This window comes from Pelmatolapia mariae, linkage group LG9 (genome assembly GCF_036321145.2).
Source record: "Pelmatolapia mariae isolate MD_Pm_ZW linkage group LG9, Pm_UMD_F_2, whole genome shotgun sequence".
NCBI classification, from domain to species: domain Eukaryota; kingdom Metazoa; phylum Chordata; class Actinopteri; order Cichliformes; family Cichlidae; genus Pelmatolapia; species Pelmatolapia mariae.
This window is the reverse complement of record NC_086235.1, coordinates 12,080,019-12,095,198: the sequence shown is the minus strand read 5'-3', so window position 1 is coordinate 12,095,198 and position 15,180 is coordinate 12,080,019. Positions and strand designations below refer to the sequence as shown.

Sequence of the window (15,180 nt, the reverse complement as noted above, 5' to 3'; positions counted from 1 at the left end):
CTGCTCAGACTAAAATGGGGTCATCTTAAATGTTTCAGAACTGAGGGCAGCATTGTGCTACAGAATCATGGATAATCTAGCACTGGCGAGGATGACAGAGCACACAAAAATGGAGAACACCCAAGTGCTCGTCCTCATCAACACTCGAGCATTTTGTATAGATATTTAGAAGTCCCGTGGGAGTATCAGAAAATGTTCTGACCATTTCAGATGTTTTATAATTACACTTGATTGACAAAAATTGCAGAGAACGCAATAAGTGTGGACACGCCTTGAGCTTAAATGATGCCGGATACAAGAAAAACAAATTCCATCTTTCAATACATTTCAACCAGAGACATACAAAACAAATGTGACTCATTACAAGCCCAAGACTTCAGTCAGAGCTGGAACAACTGAAGAAATCAGATTCTAGATGTTTGACTTGATTTGTATGAGCACACAGGCTTGGGGTTATGTTTACTGCCCTCTAAAGCAACCCACTTAAAACCCACAACCAAGCTCCAGTCAAACACTTTTCCTTTGTAAATGGTAGTGGAAATGATCCTTAAGCTTGCATATCCATTCTTCATTGTATCTTGCCTGCTCTTAAACCACCTCATGTGCTGCAACAAAACAGATTTACTGTCACATATTTATTTATTCATTTATTTTTGATGGAAAATGATGGAAGATACTTATGGTTTTAGCGAGGCATGAAAGAAAAAGTGTAGCATGTGCACCAACATAGGCACTAGGAGTGCTAATAAGAGCTTAACACCAAGAACAGCAGCAGAGAGCAAACCACAAACCAAAGTGAGAAACTGACACAGACCATTTCTTTTATTATTTTCGATGATTGTGTGTTAAAGAAAGCAAATAGACAAATTAACATTAAAGGAGAGAAATGGCATGAAAGACTCAAGAAGAGAGGGCCTGAAGCTGAGACAGATGTTTGTTGATGTTTACTTGCCAGTGGTGGTGAGACAATGAAGGTAAATTGAAACCAAACCATCAGCTAGGTTTGTGTTGGGATTTTCAGGAAGTGAATCGACAGCGTGCTCACAAACATCCCAGCTGCAGACCAGCTGAGTGCACACAGACACCGCCGCTAATCCCACCACCCACTGTGAAATAATCGAGATCCTCCCAACAGATTCTCTCCGGGAAATACGTCTTCTACGACTTCTCACCATTGCCTGTGTTTATACTGATCTCACAATGTTACACTTCGGGGTGGGAAAGAGAAACACCCATCCTGCTCTAATTTCAGTGAAATTCATCAAAAAAGGCATCATGCAGACCTCCTTTTAGGAATCAAGCAGGTGGTGTTTACATGGGGTAAACACAAGAACAAGGCAAAAAAAGTTAACGTATTCAAAGTTCAGGTTTCTGTGGTGACGAGTTTAAACATGAGAAGTTCTTTGAAGTCTGTTTTTTTTGTTGTGCTGATGACCACAAGCCATCTATCAGCAAGACAGGAGGCAAGAGCCATGGGGGTTCAAGGCTGGGACAGTATATCAGTGCAACAGCTGAACTGTGACTCAGTACACCCTGCTTAAAGTCTGCCGAGTGTGAACAAAGATCAGAAAATCTTTAAAAAAGCAAAACAAATTGGATTACACAACCAAACATATGTAGACACCATATGTATACCATACCTCGGTCCTGCATAACACAGAGATAATGGATGATTTGGTGTGAAAGAATTCAATAGCTTGCACAGAGCCCCACTTCAATCACACACCTTTGGGATGAACTGCAACAGCATCACGCTTTATCGCCCATCATCAAAGCCCAACTTTACTTTTGTTCTTTTGTGTCAGAATGAGAGAGGATCCCTGCAGCCAAAATCCTGCGTGAAGCCTTTGCAGAAGAGTGAAGCAGATAAATGTCAGTCACTTTGGAGTGAACGGAAACGTACTACCTTTTCAACAATTGCGGATGATTAGTTAAAGATTAGATGTCAAAGTGCCACCTTCAGTCCCCTTGGCTGATGGAACAAAATGGCTCAGAATGAATGAACAACACATTCTTATCTTCACTAACACCATCATCCTGGTTTAAAGCAGGAAACAAGCTCAAGGGTAAAGGTGGTCTTTTTTTAGAGCAAAGGAAAGGAAAACTGGAAAGGAAAGGATGCCTCATAAATCTATCCTCACTGATGACTGCTCTGTCATTACAAATGCCCTCCTCCTGCAGCACACACGGTAACAATGTGCTGCATACCTATACAACAACATGCCCTTATACAGGCAAGTATGCACTACTAAACAAAAACCCAGTAATTTTCTCATTGTTATCCATACAGAAAAAGCACTGTGGTACATTAATGACACCCGCAACCCTCACATGCAAGCATGTTTTTGAGTCACAATGCAGTTGTTCACTCTATGACTTCATCACAGACTCAGATGCTCCTTTGCACTATGACAGGGCATGCCCTCTCGCTCTGTGGTCCCCACACAGCTGAACAGACACCTGCTTGTTTCGACTGTATCTTTCCGGCCTGACGGACAATTTCCATACTGTTAGAAATTCCATGTTTTCACCCATTGGCCTTCTGTAGTGCAAAAGCCAGGAAGCTGGCCTCTCCCAGAAAAATAAACATGGCGATTCAGACCACATTACATTAACATTAATTGGAGTTTTGATTCACCTCTAAGCCCTTCTGACGACAGCCTTTCATCATCCCATTGCCTACAAGAACACGGCAAGACTTACAGGTTTAGATTCTGAGTCATACTTTATACAACATACACAAACACATAATGTATTGTGGTTCAGCAACATCTGTTTATAGCTATAACCATACTTAAGTACTGTGATGTTCCAGTACTTACTGCAGAGAAAGCTTTTTTCTCTGGCTTTTGCCATTAAACAGCTCTTCAAGGACAGACAGCAAAGGTACTTTCTCAAAGGTACTTCAATAACAGGGGTTTTCATAAAAGAAGATTTTTACTTAATATTTTTTCAGTTACCTTCCAATCAAAAGAAATCCAGTTGTAGCATCTACAGCAGAAGTGATGTACAACCCATGAATGGTCAACCAGGGTGTCACTTAAGATTTGGCCATAGTTAAAAAAGTACATTTAACACACTTCTTTGTTGGGTCCTACAGTACCTACTTTGAGTGCATATGTGTTTTCACAGCTTAGACTGTATAAAAAATAGACACAGCCACAGTGACATCTTTGGTCTCATTACCATATTGGGATTTCTTGTGTGATGTCATGTGCACATAGCTTGGTAGTGGTCTAGCAACCAAAGCAATCACAAGATTTTTGCCATCTGGTTGGGAAATACATGTCTGTGAAAGTTCTTAGTCATCCAGTTGGGGAATACACATTTTCCCTCGGTGATTGGCTGTCTGTAGGCCTGGGGCTTTGGAAATTATTTTCCCAGGACTGGCATCAACCTCTAGCAACCAATCACAACCGGTCTGGGAATACTAATTTTTCCCACATGACCGGTGGTTGTCAGCTGGTTAAGGCCAGTCTCTAGGCCTGTGTGACTGGTGTCTTACTCACTTGATCCTACATGGTCACTGTGATTGTCACACATCCAGAATGGCTAACAAGTTAATGCCACATGGTCAGTGGTCTTATATCTGTAAAACATAAAAAAGTACAGTTTTTGTACCTCCTTGTTGGCTTCATGCCTACATGTGCCTGAATATTATAGACACAAAAGTCCAAAAGCAGCAAAAGGCTAGAGACCAACAACTAAATTTCAGCTAGTAGGGAAGATACATAGCTAATGTTCATGGTGATACCACTTCTAGCTAGCTATCAACGTTGTTTTGCTGTTTTTTGGTTTATATGCATTTTATCTTCAACATCCTAGATAAATCTGTGCTAAAGTAATACTAGTCCTCTCTTGGTGATGGCATTGACCAGATGGATTTGAATTTTAATAATAAATGTAAGACTATTCTTGATGAGATCGCACCATTTAAATCAGTGCGATCAACAGCCTACTCAGACCCGTGGATAAACGAATCAACTCGATCAGCTAGGCGACAGTGCAGGAAGGCTGAACGAAAATGGAAAAAAGACAAGTTACAAGTCTCTTTCCTGCTGCTGAGAGAGAGCCTATCTAGATATCAAGTCATCGTAAAAGCCGAAAAATCTAAGTTTCTCGCAAGCATTATTGAGACCAACTCTAATAACCCCCGAACTCTTTTTTCAGTTATCGAATCGGTCTTGAATACCTCCCCCGTGTCCCATATAGATAGCTCCATTGAAACTTGCGATAGGTTCTTGCAGTTTTTTATTAATAAGATAGAAAGGCTTCGATCTACGTCTACCCCATCTCTGTATAATGTCCCATTAACATATACCCCCTCAACTGTTTTTGATCAGTTTGAGGTTGTATGTCTTAGCCAGGTAGAAGATCTTTGCAATAGCATAAAGACATCATCCTGCCCCTCAGATGGAGTCCCAACCCATTTTCTAAAAAAGATTATTAAGGTAGTCGGTCCTGACATTTTAACTATTTTTAATAGCAGTCTCAGCTCTGGAGTAGTACCAACTAGATACAAGCACGCTGTAGTACAGCCAGTACTTAAAAAACCAAATCTTGATTCTTCGGTTCTTGCTAATTTTAGACCTGTCTCCAAGCTACCGTTTCTGTCAAAAATCCTAGAAAGGATTGTATTTGAGCAGCTACAATCCTTTCTAAACAGTCATAATATTTTTGAGAAGTTCCAGTCGGGCTTCAAAACCCACCACAGCACAGAAACTGCCCTCTTAAAAATACTTAATGATATTTTATTAATCACTGACTCAGGTGACCCAGCTGTGCTCCTGCTCCTAGACTTAACTGCAGCTTTTGATACTGTCGACCACAGCATTCTGATCTCCCGATTGGAGCAATGTGGTATCAAAGGCATCCCCTTGGAATGGTTTAGGTCGTACCTCTCCAAGAGGACTTTCTCCGTGAGCCTCGATGATTGTATTTCTTCCCCAGCTCCTTTTAATTGTGGTGTCCCGCAGGGCTCCGTATTAGGCCCAATTCTTTTTCCAATCTATATGTTGCCTCTAGGCCTAATCTTTAGGAAGCATAAAATCTGCTTCCACTCATATGCAGATGACACCCAGATTTATCTTCGGTTTAATAAAAACACCTCTACGCCCTTGGAATCGCTAGTCAAATGCCTCGACAAAGTTAAAACCTGGATGGCCTCAAATTTTCTTACCTTCAACGAGGATAAAACAGAGGTAATTATTTTTGGACCAAGTTGTAATTTCAATGCCCCAGATTTGGACTTATATAACCTAACATGTGCTGTTAAAACGCATGTAAAAAACCTGGGGGTTTTCTTGGATAGCAAACTTACATTCGAGAAACAAATTAATTCAGTTGTCCAGCGGTCCTTTTTTAAATTAAGGCTCCTATCCAAAGTGAGATCTTTTCTATCCTTTAGAAACATGGAACGAGCAATTCATGCGTTTGTTTTATCTCAACTGGATTACTGCAATTCACTTTATGTGGGTGTTAGTCAATCCAGCTTGGCCCGGCTCCAACTTGTACAGAATGCTGCAGCTCGCCTTTTGACTCGTGTGAAGAAACACCAACATATTACTCCGGTGCTTGCTTCCCTTCACTGGCTTCCAGTGCGTTTTAGAATTAAATTCAAAATTTTACTTTTAACTTATAAAGTGCTAATTGGCCAGGCACCGGACTATTTGTCTGACCTTGTGCAGCTGTATACGCCCTCTAGAGCCCTTCGATCAAGTGATCACCTACTCCTTACTGTACATAAGTCTAGGATGGTTCATAGAGGAGATCGGGCATTTGCGGTTGTGGCACCGAAAATGTGGAACGATCTACCTCTCCACATTAGAAAGGCCCCAACTGTTACTCTTTTTAAATCGCATCTTAAAACATATTTTTTAACTCTGGCTTTCGAAACTGTAGGAGAGTTACCAATTCTTTTATCCTAATCTGCTTTTAAATTTACCTGTTGTTGTTGTTAATGTCACTGTTTAATTGCTATGTTGTACAGCACTTTGGTCAACGCCCAGTTGTTATTAAATGTGCTTTATAAATGAATAAATAAAATGAAATACAGTAATACTACAGTAATCTGTAGTATCTGTAGCATAAATAGTTGTAAACCTTTTTAAAATAAGTTAAACAGCATGGCAATCATGGTTAAATGCTTCAGTCATAATGTGACTTTGTGCACAACTTGTGTGATCTCAGGCAGCACTATATTGTCAACATTTACACATTACACTAGTAGTGTACTACATAGAAGTATATTAATGCAAGTCTCTGATTGAGATATGCTGCTAAAAGAAGGGGTTAATGGGAATCTATAGCAGTGGTGGGACATTTTGACCCAACAGAGACAGAATTCATACCAAGTGATGCAAAAATTCCAAAAATTCAGCCAAATCTTGAGGAATTTCCCAAACAATACCACATGTCAGAATAATTTTGGGCAAAAAATTGTCATGGGATTAATTGTGTGAGCACAAGGACTGTCTGTGGCAGATTTTCATGCACATCTATCTAGAGACTTTACAGAGATTTCACACGGAAAAAGGAAGGACTTTGACCTGCTAGTAGCACTATAAAGACAAACCTCCTGGGATTAATAGAATTTATCATTAAGGGAAAAGCTGAACAAAATGTCATGACAAAGTACATTCACAGTCTTCAATCTGTGTTTTTCTTCTCTCTCTCTCTCTCTCTCTCTCTCTCTCTCTCTCTCTCTCTCTCTCTCTCTCTCTCTCTTAAAGGTCATTAAGAAAAACAACCTATTATATGTAGAATAAGAGTATTGATATTTTCCAGACATAAACAGCAGCGGCAGCCGGTAAAGGAGTCAAAGCGCAAAGCTGTTTGATCCTCTTCATCCAGTGCTAGATTAAAGACCAAGGAAAAGAAAACAGTTGACAACATCCAACAAAGTGCTTGGAGCTCCAGTATTGAGGATAAAAAAAAAACAAAACCCTTTGATGGCCAAAGCTTTGATTTAAAGGAGCGACAATGGATGTTCAGATAAGAATTAATGAGAGGTTTAGTAAAGATAAGTTATCTTAGGAATTTGAACTTGCCAACATGCTCCATCAATTTCCAAAAAAGAGACTTAAAAACCAAGAAGGGAGGTCAAAGTGACATTAGCGATCACACCTTTATCTTCCCACACAGAAACTTGCTATACTTAACACATCCTGTGTTTATTGTCAGGTTTCATGCCTTATAGACGGCCATCCATCTCATCCCACACAGACTGCCACTTAAAATAGTGGCTTGTTTTGTCCGGGATAAATTTAGCTATTCCTGTTTACCCTCCAGGATAATGCATGTGTTTTTAGTTAAGGGTTTCTTTTGGATCATTTGCAGAGGCTGTATAGCAGCTTTCCTCAAAGTCTTATTGTCAGCAGCACACAGCCAATGTCTTTGTAGCTGCGTTTTCATGGTCTTGTGTTCATTTTGAAAGATTTTAATGAGAATATTAGAAAAAGAAATCAAAAAAGACAAGATCAAGACCACATGACAATCAGTCACAAGTGATGAATGAAATACAATCCAGATGAAGACAGCAGTTGGTACAGTGGACCAAATATGGAAGATGGAAGTAAACAGTAATAACCTGGGCTGCAGACATTGCAACAAAAACAAGCCACAGTACATCTTGAATCAGTTTGAGCTTGCTGACATATGAAAGTGTAAACAGCCACAAGAATGGTTCAACTCATTTATCTCAAGAAGAGACACACGAGGCCACATATTCTTATGCCTAAATGACTATAAAAGAGGGTGAATAGGTTATTTTCCAGTGTCTAAATGTTTAGGATAACTCCTCTGCGTCTACTAGGTGAGACATTTCAGGCATATCCTGCTGGGAGGAAACCCCAGAGTGAAGAAATGCATCTCTAGGCTGACCTAGAAATACCTTGAAGACTCCCTGGAAAGGCTGGAGGCGGTGGCTGGAGAAAGGGATGTTTGGGTATCACTGCTTGGACTGATGCCCCTGTGACTCACACTCAGATAAGTAACAGAAGACAAAATGATAGGCCGATACATGTAATAGTTTGCAGAAACAACTTCTAGAAGTGCAGATTTAAAGTGTGAAAAGTACAGAAATTTGTGGTGACACCACAGTGGCGACAGCCATCTTTAATATGCAGTTTGTGACAAAGCACCTATCTAACCACAAAGTCTTGAAGGCAGACATGTGCAAGATTTTCTTCTGTTTATTTGGTCACCTTCCCATGAAGGTCAAAGAAAAACTAGTGAGCATATTTGGTCTTCTTCATAACCTGCACAACCATGGTGTGAATTCTGTGCATATGCATCTTCTCTTTTTGCTCTATAGTACTGGAAATAATGTAATGTTTGCCTTTTATAAAAGATTAAAAAGGCTGTCTGAACTGAAACAAACTAGTTCAGGAATTCTGATGTGATTTGCTAAACTTTTCCTGAGCCAAAACCAAAAGGTATACAAGACGAAGTGCAAGCTAAAGCAAACGTTTGATTTGTTATGGCAGTGCTTCCAACAGTTAATTAATTTTCATGTGAGTTGAACATCTCAGAAGAAAACACGTGTCAGTTACAGCACATCATTACAGCATAAAATAGCAAAGGCAGCAATATTTATACTGTGTAACCTCGTACGGCCCATTGGCAAATTTGTCACAGTTTATAAACACGTGGATGTGGTCAAAGAAACAGCTGGCCTCTCTTAACATTCGGTGGTAGTCAGAGTGATATCACCTGATTGTTTCCTTTTTGGTGACAGCTTTTGTGCTCGGACCTCGCTCTTGTGATGTCTCCCAAGAAAATCAAGCTCAGTATTTTATGAGTTGACTCACTTGTCTGCTATGTCATCTTGTGGATGGAAACTGGACATTTATTATTTTAATCGGAAAATGTTACAGACTTTTAAAGCCTCAAATGTTGTATGTAGGGGTTTTTTTGGCTTAGCTATGAAATCACAGTTGGACAGGGCTGAGAATCTCCCTATGAAGTAGTTAGAATAACAGTCTTAATCAAAAGCTGACATGTTACCTCTGTTCAAGCCTACAATCTAGATGACCCACATCAAAACTGGAGCCAAACCAGGATCTCATCAAGTCAGAATCAAGACCAAATGGATGTGGAAATATTACATATTGCTATTACATAGCCCTTCCTTATAGTCAGTGTCAGCATGCATGTATTATTAAAACTATGATTAAAACTGGATCTACAGGTTTTATCGTCATATAATAGAGTGAATTTCATCAGCTACTATGAAACCAAGGCTTTTGGATTAATAAGAGTTACACCGAGATCTTCCTCTTTTTAATGGTTAATGCAGCATTAATCCAGTGGCTTCCAGCTAAAATTAGGAGCTACAGAAGCCCGGTACTTCCACAAAGATTTATTTCCATTTCCATTGTTTTCATCACACTTGAAGTCTTCATCTGACACTGACAAAGCATGACACCACCCCAGGAAATATATCCAGCACTGTGCAGCTAAGCCTCCAGCTACAAAACCAATCTTTGGTGGTTTAACACCAAAGTCGTTTTTGGAGAAAAGGTTGACATTTCAGTGAGTTAAATCAACTCTTTTATACTTGCGTGACCTATATTGAATCTATCGTTTGGTTCTTTTGCCAGTGATAATCTTGAGGTCAGTAAAAGTTGCTTGTTTTATGGCACCCTGATTGTTACTCTGATGCAAGTCAAACCTCATTACCCTGATGACCTTCACAGAGCAAATATGAGATAAACAGAAAACAGGCCTGCGTTTACCAGGAGAAAAAAATGCTTTGCTTTGGTGTGAGAATCAATCTCTTTTAAATTCTGTTTTATTTTGCAACACGTTTATATATTTAAACTTGAGGTTTTCTTCTGGCTCAACATTTTCTCATTCAAAACAGCTTCATACAAAAGTCAAATGTGGGTCATGTGTGCAAACCACAGTCATTCCCCACCCTATTTTTTCCTATATCGGTAATATACTTCAAACAACACCCTTCAACCTCTCTAAGGACTTGCATCATGACAATAATCTTCTGATAATCATCGCCACCATTGTCTTCATCATAATCACCCTGATCACTATAATTACCCTCAGCACCAAGTTCAGTGTAATCACCACATTCTCTTATACTCGCATCATCAGCCACACTGTCTTATCATCCTTCATTGTTCACTGTCCTGGACGTTTATTTTATTTCAGATAATTAAAACCATTATCATTGGACAATAATTACCATGTGGACACCAGCTGGAGAGCTTTGCATGCGTGTACTCATTTTGTCGTATATAAGCCCATGCATGTGCAAGTGCACATACAGAGTTGCTGCTCTATATATGGAGTTTGTTAAATGCATATGCACTCATTAGTGAAGATTGAAAACAGGGAGTGTCCTGGCAGGTATTCATTTATTATTCTTTTGGATATGAAAACAATAGGGCTATAGACTATAGAACAGCTATTTGGATCCTACTCATGTTGGACCAAAGTGGTTTTACAATTTATTTTTGTGTGTAAAGAGTTTCTTTACTTATTAATGGGATTTTCAAAATGGTGTTCTCGACATATTTAACTTCAAATTTAAAAGAAAATCTATACGTCTACACATTCAACACAATGTCCCATTTTTAAAACCCTGAGCATGTGTGGCCTTCCACATCTTGGGTTTTTGGATCCTTGAAGTGACCACTCCAAGTTATCAGCTCATGTCAGGAAGCTGCGTTAGGAAGATTCATCACACAGGCACATATCAAATGCCTTCAACCAGCGATTACCACAATTACCTGCACAGCAATCATTTTGTGAAATTATTGCGCTACAAGAAAGCCTTGAAAGATAACAAAATCTTTACATGGCTTTAAAAGAGTGACTATTGTACATTCGTCTCTCTCACAAATGTTATGAAGGATGGTAATTAGCGATATATTGTACACTAAAGCTGTTTTATATATAAACTTTTGCTGCAGACCTGGACATGATAACATGGGAGTCTGAAAACTGACTCACTTTTAGGGCTAGCTTAAATTAGCCATTCAAAGAACTGCAGTTTTTGGCACTGCTATGTTGGCTTAACTTTTTAGCCCTGGGGGCTGCCACTTGGATAGTTCAAATGACTCATGTAACTCTTTAATACATAACTCATTTATTCATTCACTGACAGACGCTGTAATGTTCCAGTCATGGAATTTCTCTTTGTGTTTCCAGCTTTTAGTTCTGATGCTTCCAGCTAAAAACCATCCTCACACATTAGTAACAGACATAGCTAAGAAAAGCAGCTTGCACTATTTCACACTAAGAGAAAGGATTATATCATTTTCTCCTTTTTGAAATCATGCACAGAAACGTGAATGTTGCCACAGCGACAGCTCTGTTTAAGGATATTTACAACATGCAGCTTGGAAATATGTGTCCCTGGTGCTCTCTCGGGCAAGTGAGCCAGCGTGCGCAAGCACACTCTGCTTTTTTTCCCTTGTCTTGAAAAAGTGAATCATGGCAGAGGATTATAAATATGGCAAACACACAAACAGCCTGAGAATGGAGCCTCTGGCTCACCCAACATCTGCAGGATCTACAGTAGAGGAAACTGGACCATGAAATCACATTTTCGAAAATTTGTTTTAGCGCCACCCACCTCCTCCTCACACACATCAACACCAGTTCAGCTTGGATGCAGAGCATATTTAAAGCTTGTTTTCATTCCCACGCGATTATATTCCATTTATCTCTTAAGAGGACAGGCATATTAAAAGTGGTCATACTTTTTTAAGCCAGCAGGAGCATAGGTTGTGTTTAAGTCCTAATATCAGCAAGACCACTAAGCTCCATAAGGGCCACATTAGGTAACGAGACCCTGTAATCATTTAGCTAAGCCTGGACAATGCTGCTTTTGTGACATGGGGGTCTTTGTGGTTTACACAGGTCAAGATATCCTTACAGATAACTGCAAAATGCTAATCTGGATTCCAGCACACTGACGAAAGCAGTGATGGTATATTGGCCTGTCTGTCTGAAGCGTAGCATGAAAACTAATAAAGTGAGGCTCTCAGAGATAATTGGCAATGACCGTCATCTATGACATGCACCTTCCAATGCTCAGCATTGCATCATCTCCACTCCCTTAATTATACAGTGCTACTGAGTGCAGACCTTGTCTGTCAATATGCACATTGTGAGGTTTTACTGGTATCCAGTTGCAATGGAAAAGAAAATCTGCAAGTCTACCAGCACTAATTGGAAACATGTTAAAGTGTCCTGAGTGATGTATTAATCACTACAAAGAAAACCTAGGTTTAAGCTGTGAAAACAGTCTCCAGAAACAGCAAAGCAGTGCACAGGGGTTCAGAGAAACAAGTCAGCCAAGAAATAACTCAAGAAATAATACGGAACAGAAGCCTAGAGGAATCTCCCTCGTTTGCATCAATGCTATAAATTTAAAAGCACTGGTTTGCCAAAGAGTTTGGGAATGCCGGTTTGTGTCCACATCCATCCATCGCACCTCCACCTCATCCTCCCTAAATTTGCATTATAATCAGTGTTGTGTAAGGTGACTCTAGAACCATCCCAACTGAACTTAGGCACCAGATGTTCTGATGATCAGCTGGTCTGTGATCACATTAACTTCAATTGGTCTCTTATGGATAGGTCTACAGGTGGGCTGAACTGGTCTAAAATATACCCCATTAGAGAATCAACTTTAGAGAGTGGTGACAATTATGTCACACCAATAGTAACCCTGTTCTCCTCAGTGTAGGGCAGTATATGTTTCTTCATTAGACATTTAAGGCTCCTTCATGTATCTCCTGCTCAAGTGAACCTGGTTTTATAACACCAATATAAAACATCCCCTAGGATGTCAAACTGGGGCCTCATTTTGAACACCACTTCAAAAACCAGGCTCAAATTCTCTCAAGACATCTCCAGGGTCTTTGCTACATTATGCACTTTAATTATCACCAACATGTGAGTAAAGAGCCTAGAAGACTTGTAGTGAAAGGGAGAAACAACAGCCAGAGATTTAAAAGAAATCTTATGCTGTCTTTTAAATGTGGTCAAATATACAACATTGAAAGCTGATTCTATTACTTGAACATTAATTAAATCCAAAATGTCCTAAGCTACTCAGCTAACCACATTATCAACAGAGTAATATTTACACGCACTTTTTTAAGTAACAGAAAAGTCCCTTTCAGGACTAGAGTGCAACTGCTCCATCATTCATATTCAACAGCTGAAAAACCTCTGAACCAGCAGAAAGTTTGCCAACAGCAGGAAAAAAAACTTCCAACAAGAAAAAAACCCAAAAAACAGTCAACAGCCACATACCGTCCAGCAGCTGATAGGCAGACGAGCAATGGCAGCAGAACCGGAGGGCAAGGAGAAATAATCCAAAGAGCCAGGGAGGAATGCTGCACAAAAAACACAACTTAGGAATAAGAAAACTTGCTAAAAGTTCATCAATTCAACTTCTTTACAGAAAACACAGTGGGTTTCATTTACCGTGGAGTCATCTTTAGTGTTGGTGAGTTTAAGTCCACGCTAAAGTTGCCCCGTTTATATGTGGTGCTGATAGAGACAGTGAGAGAGAGAGAGAGAGATGGAGCTCACTCTGCCTCGCTCTCATTCACTCCAAACTAAAAACTGCTCTTTCCTCCTCCTCTCTCTTGCCCCCTGATTCTCTCTCTCTCGCTCGCTCTCTGGTTCTCAGTCAAACAAAGGCAGCTTCAGTGAATCGGGACTCAAGGGGCCCTCGTAAAGCTGAAATCTGACTCCCAGCGTCTCCTCTATGGACCACCGCTTTCTAATCCAGCCCTCCCCTCAGACATCTCAACTCCAGATCCAAATTAACACTCTCCAGTTAAACCACCCCCCCTCCACCAGACACACACACCAACTTTTCTCCTGCTCCCCTTCACTGGTGTGGTTTCTCTCACTTTCTCAGCGCTTGGGAGCACTTTTTGTGTGTGGCCTTGACTTGCTGGGGTAAGACACTGTAACATCTGCAGCATTCAAAGCTTTCTTTAAGCAAAGACAAGAAGCTCTGTCAGGGTCAAAGCAAATATTCAGATAGCTTAGACCAGAGCTTACATTATTTGTTGGCATCACTTCAGTGCGTTCTCTTTGTCAGGTTCAGCCCACCAAAAGCAGAATCCCCTAATCCACAGCAGCACCTGAATTATTAGAAGTCTGGTTCTCCTTCCAAACAAAAATTGGCACTGAAAAGAATTTTTTCTTGTCATTTTGAATGAAATTTAGTTTCTAACATCCATCTTTTATTTTGACTTCCAAATCACTGCTTTGTCCTCCCTAGACACACCCTTTCAGCTCTTCCTGCAGCAGGTCATCACGGGCCATGTTAGGAGTTTTGTCTCCCCAGCCTCTTGTAGGTCTTTCCTGGGTTCTACCCTTTGAACATGCCTGGATGCGCCCAGAAGGAAACCTGATCAGACACTTAAAAGCATCAACTTTAAGCCTCTCATACGTTTAAACTTTTTACCGTCTCCTAAAGGGTGAGCTAAAACCCCCTCTGAAGAAAAGCTCACCCGTTTGCATGAAATATAATGGTATCACACCTCATCTTACCCATCCTATATTTTCAAGGCACAGAGGCACTTCATCACATTGAATCACTCATTAGCTGAATGTTGTTCCAGATTCTTTCACCCTACTTTAACCTCTGGTGACTCCTATAGTTTCCAAAAGACTTCTGGTTATATAGAAATCTGGGTATGGGAAAACAGTTATGAACTTGGGTCAGTAGTTTCAGGTCATATTGAATACAATATAAGGTTAATTTAGGGTTAGGGGGTCAGGATTGGGGGTTAGGGTAAAAGTTTGTATTCATGAGTGAATCATAATTGTTGCTTACCATAAAAGTCCTCATATTTGGAGCTGCCTTCTTGACACAAAGTTTTGGTTTTTTTTTACTTTCCGTCCACCCCTGATCTGCCAGTGCATTTACTGTCTAGGGCATCAACTTGCCAGAGTTGTGATTTGGCATTTGTGCAGGCCACAGATGGTGAGAGCTAAGTCCTGTTTTAAGAGAGGTCTGGATTCTATTCCACTACAAGCCAGCTACTACATTTCTTTTCCGCTTTCTCTTTTTTTCTATATTTGATATCTTAAAAAAAAAAGGCATGAAGCCAAAATTAAATCCAAAAAATAACAACATTTAGCACATTTCTCAACTTAGAGATTTTTTGTGAACTTTGCTTCTGT

At 40.0% G+C, this 15,180-nt stretch overlaps 1 protein-coding gene across 1 annotated transcript in view; it reads right to left on the bottom strand.

Annotated features, from left to right (window-relative positions):
- LOC134634242 (collagen alpha-1(XVIII) chain-like) overlaps positions 1-13,621 on the bottom strand; it is a 64,430-nt gene extending 50,809 nt beyond the window's left edge. Inside the window, exons 1-2 of the mRNA XM_063483326.1 lie at positions 13,462-13,621; positions 13,288-13,370 (exon numbers count right to left, since the gene is read on the bottom strand). Of these exons, the coding sequence (XP_063339396.1) occupies positions 13,288-13,370; positions 13,462-13,472 (94 nt within the window). The 5' untranslated portion in view covers positions 13,473-13,621. The remainder of the gene's footprint in view (positions 1-13,287; positions 13,371-13,461) is intronic.
- Between the last annotated feature and the right edge of the window lie 1,559 nt (positions 13,622-15,180).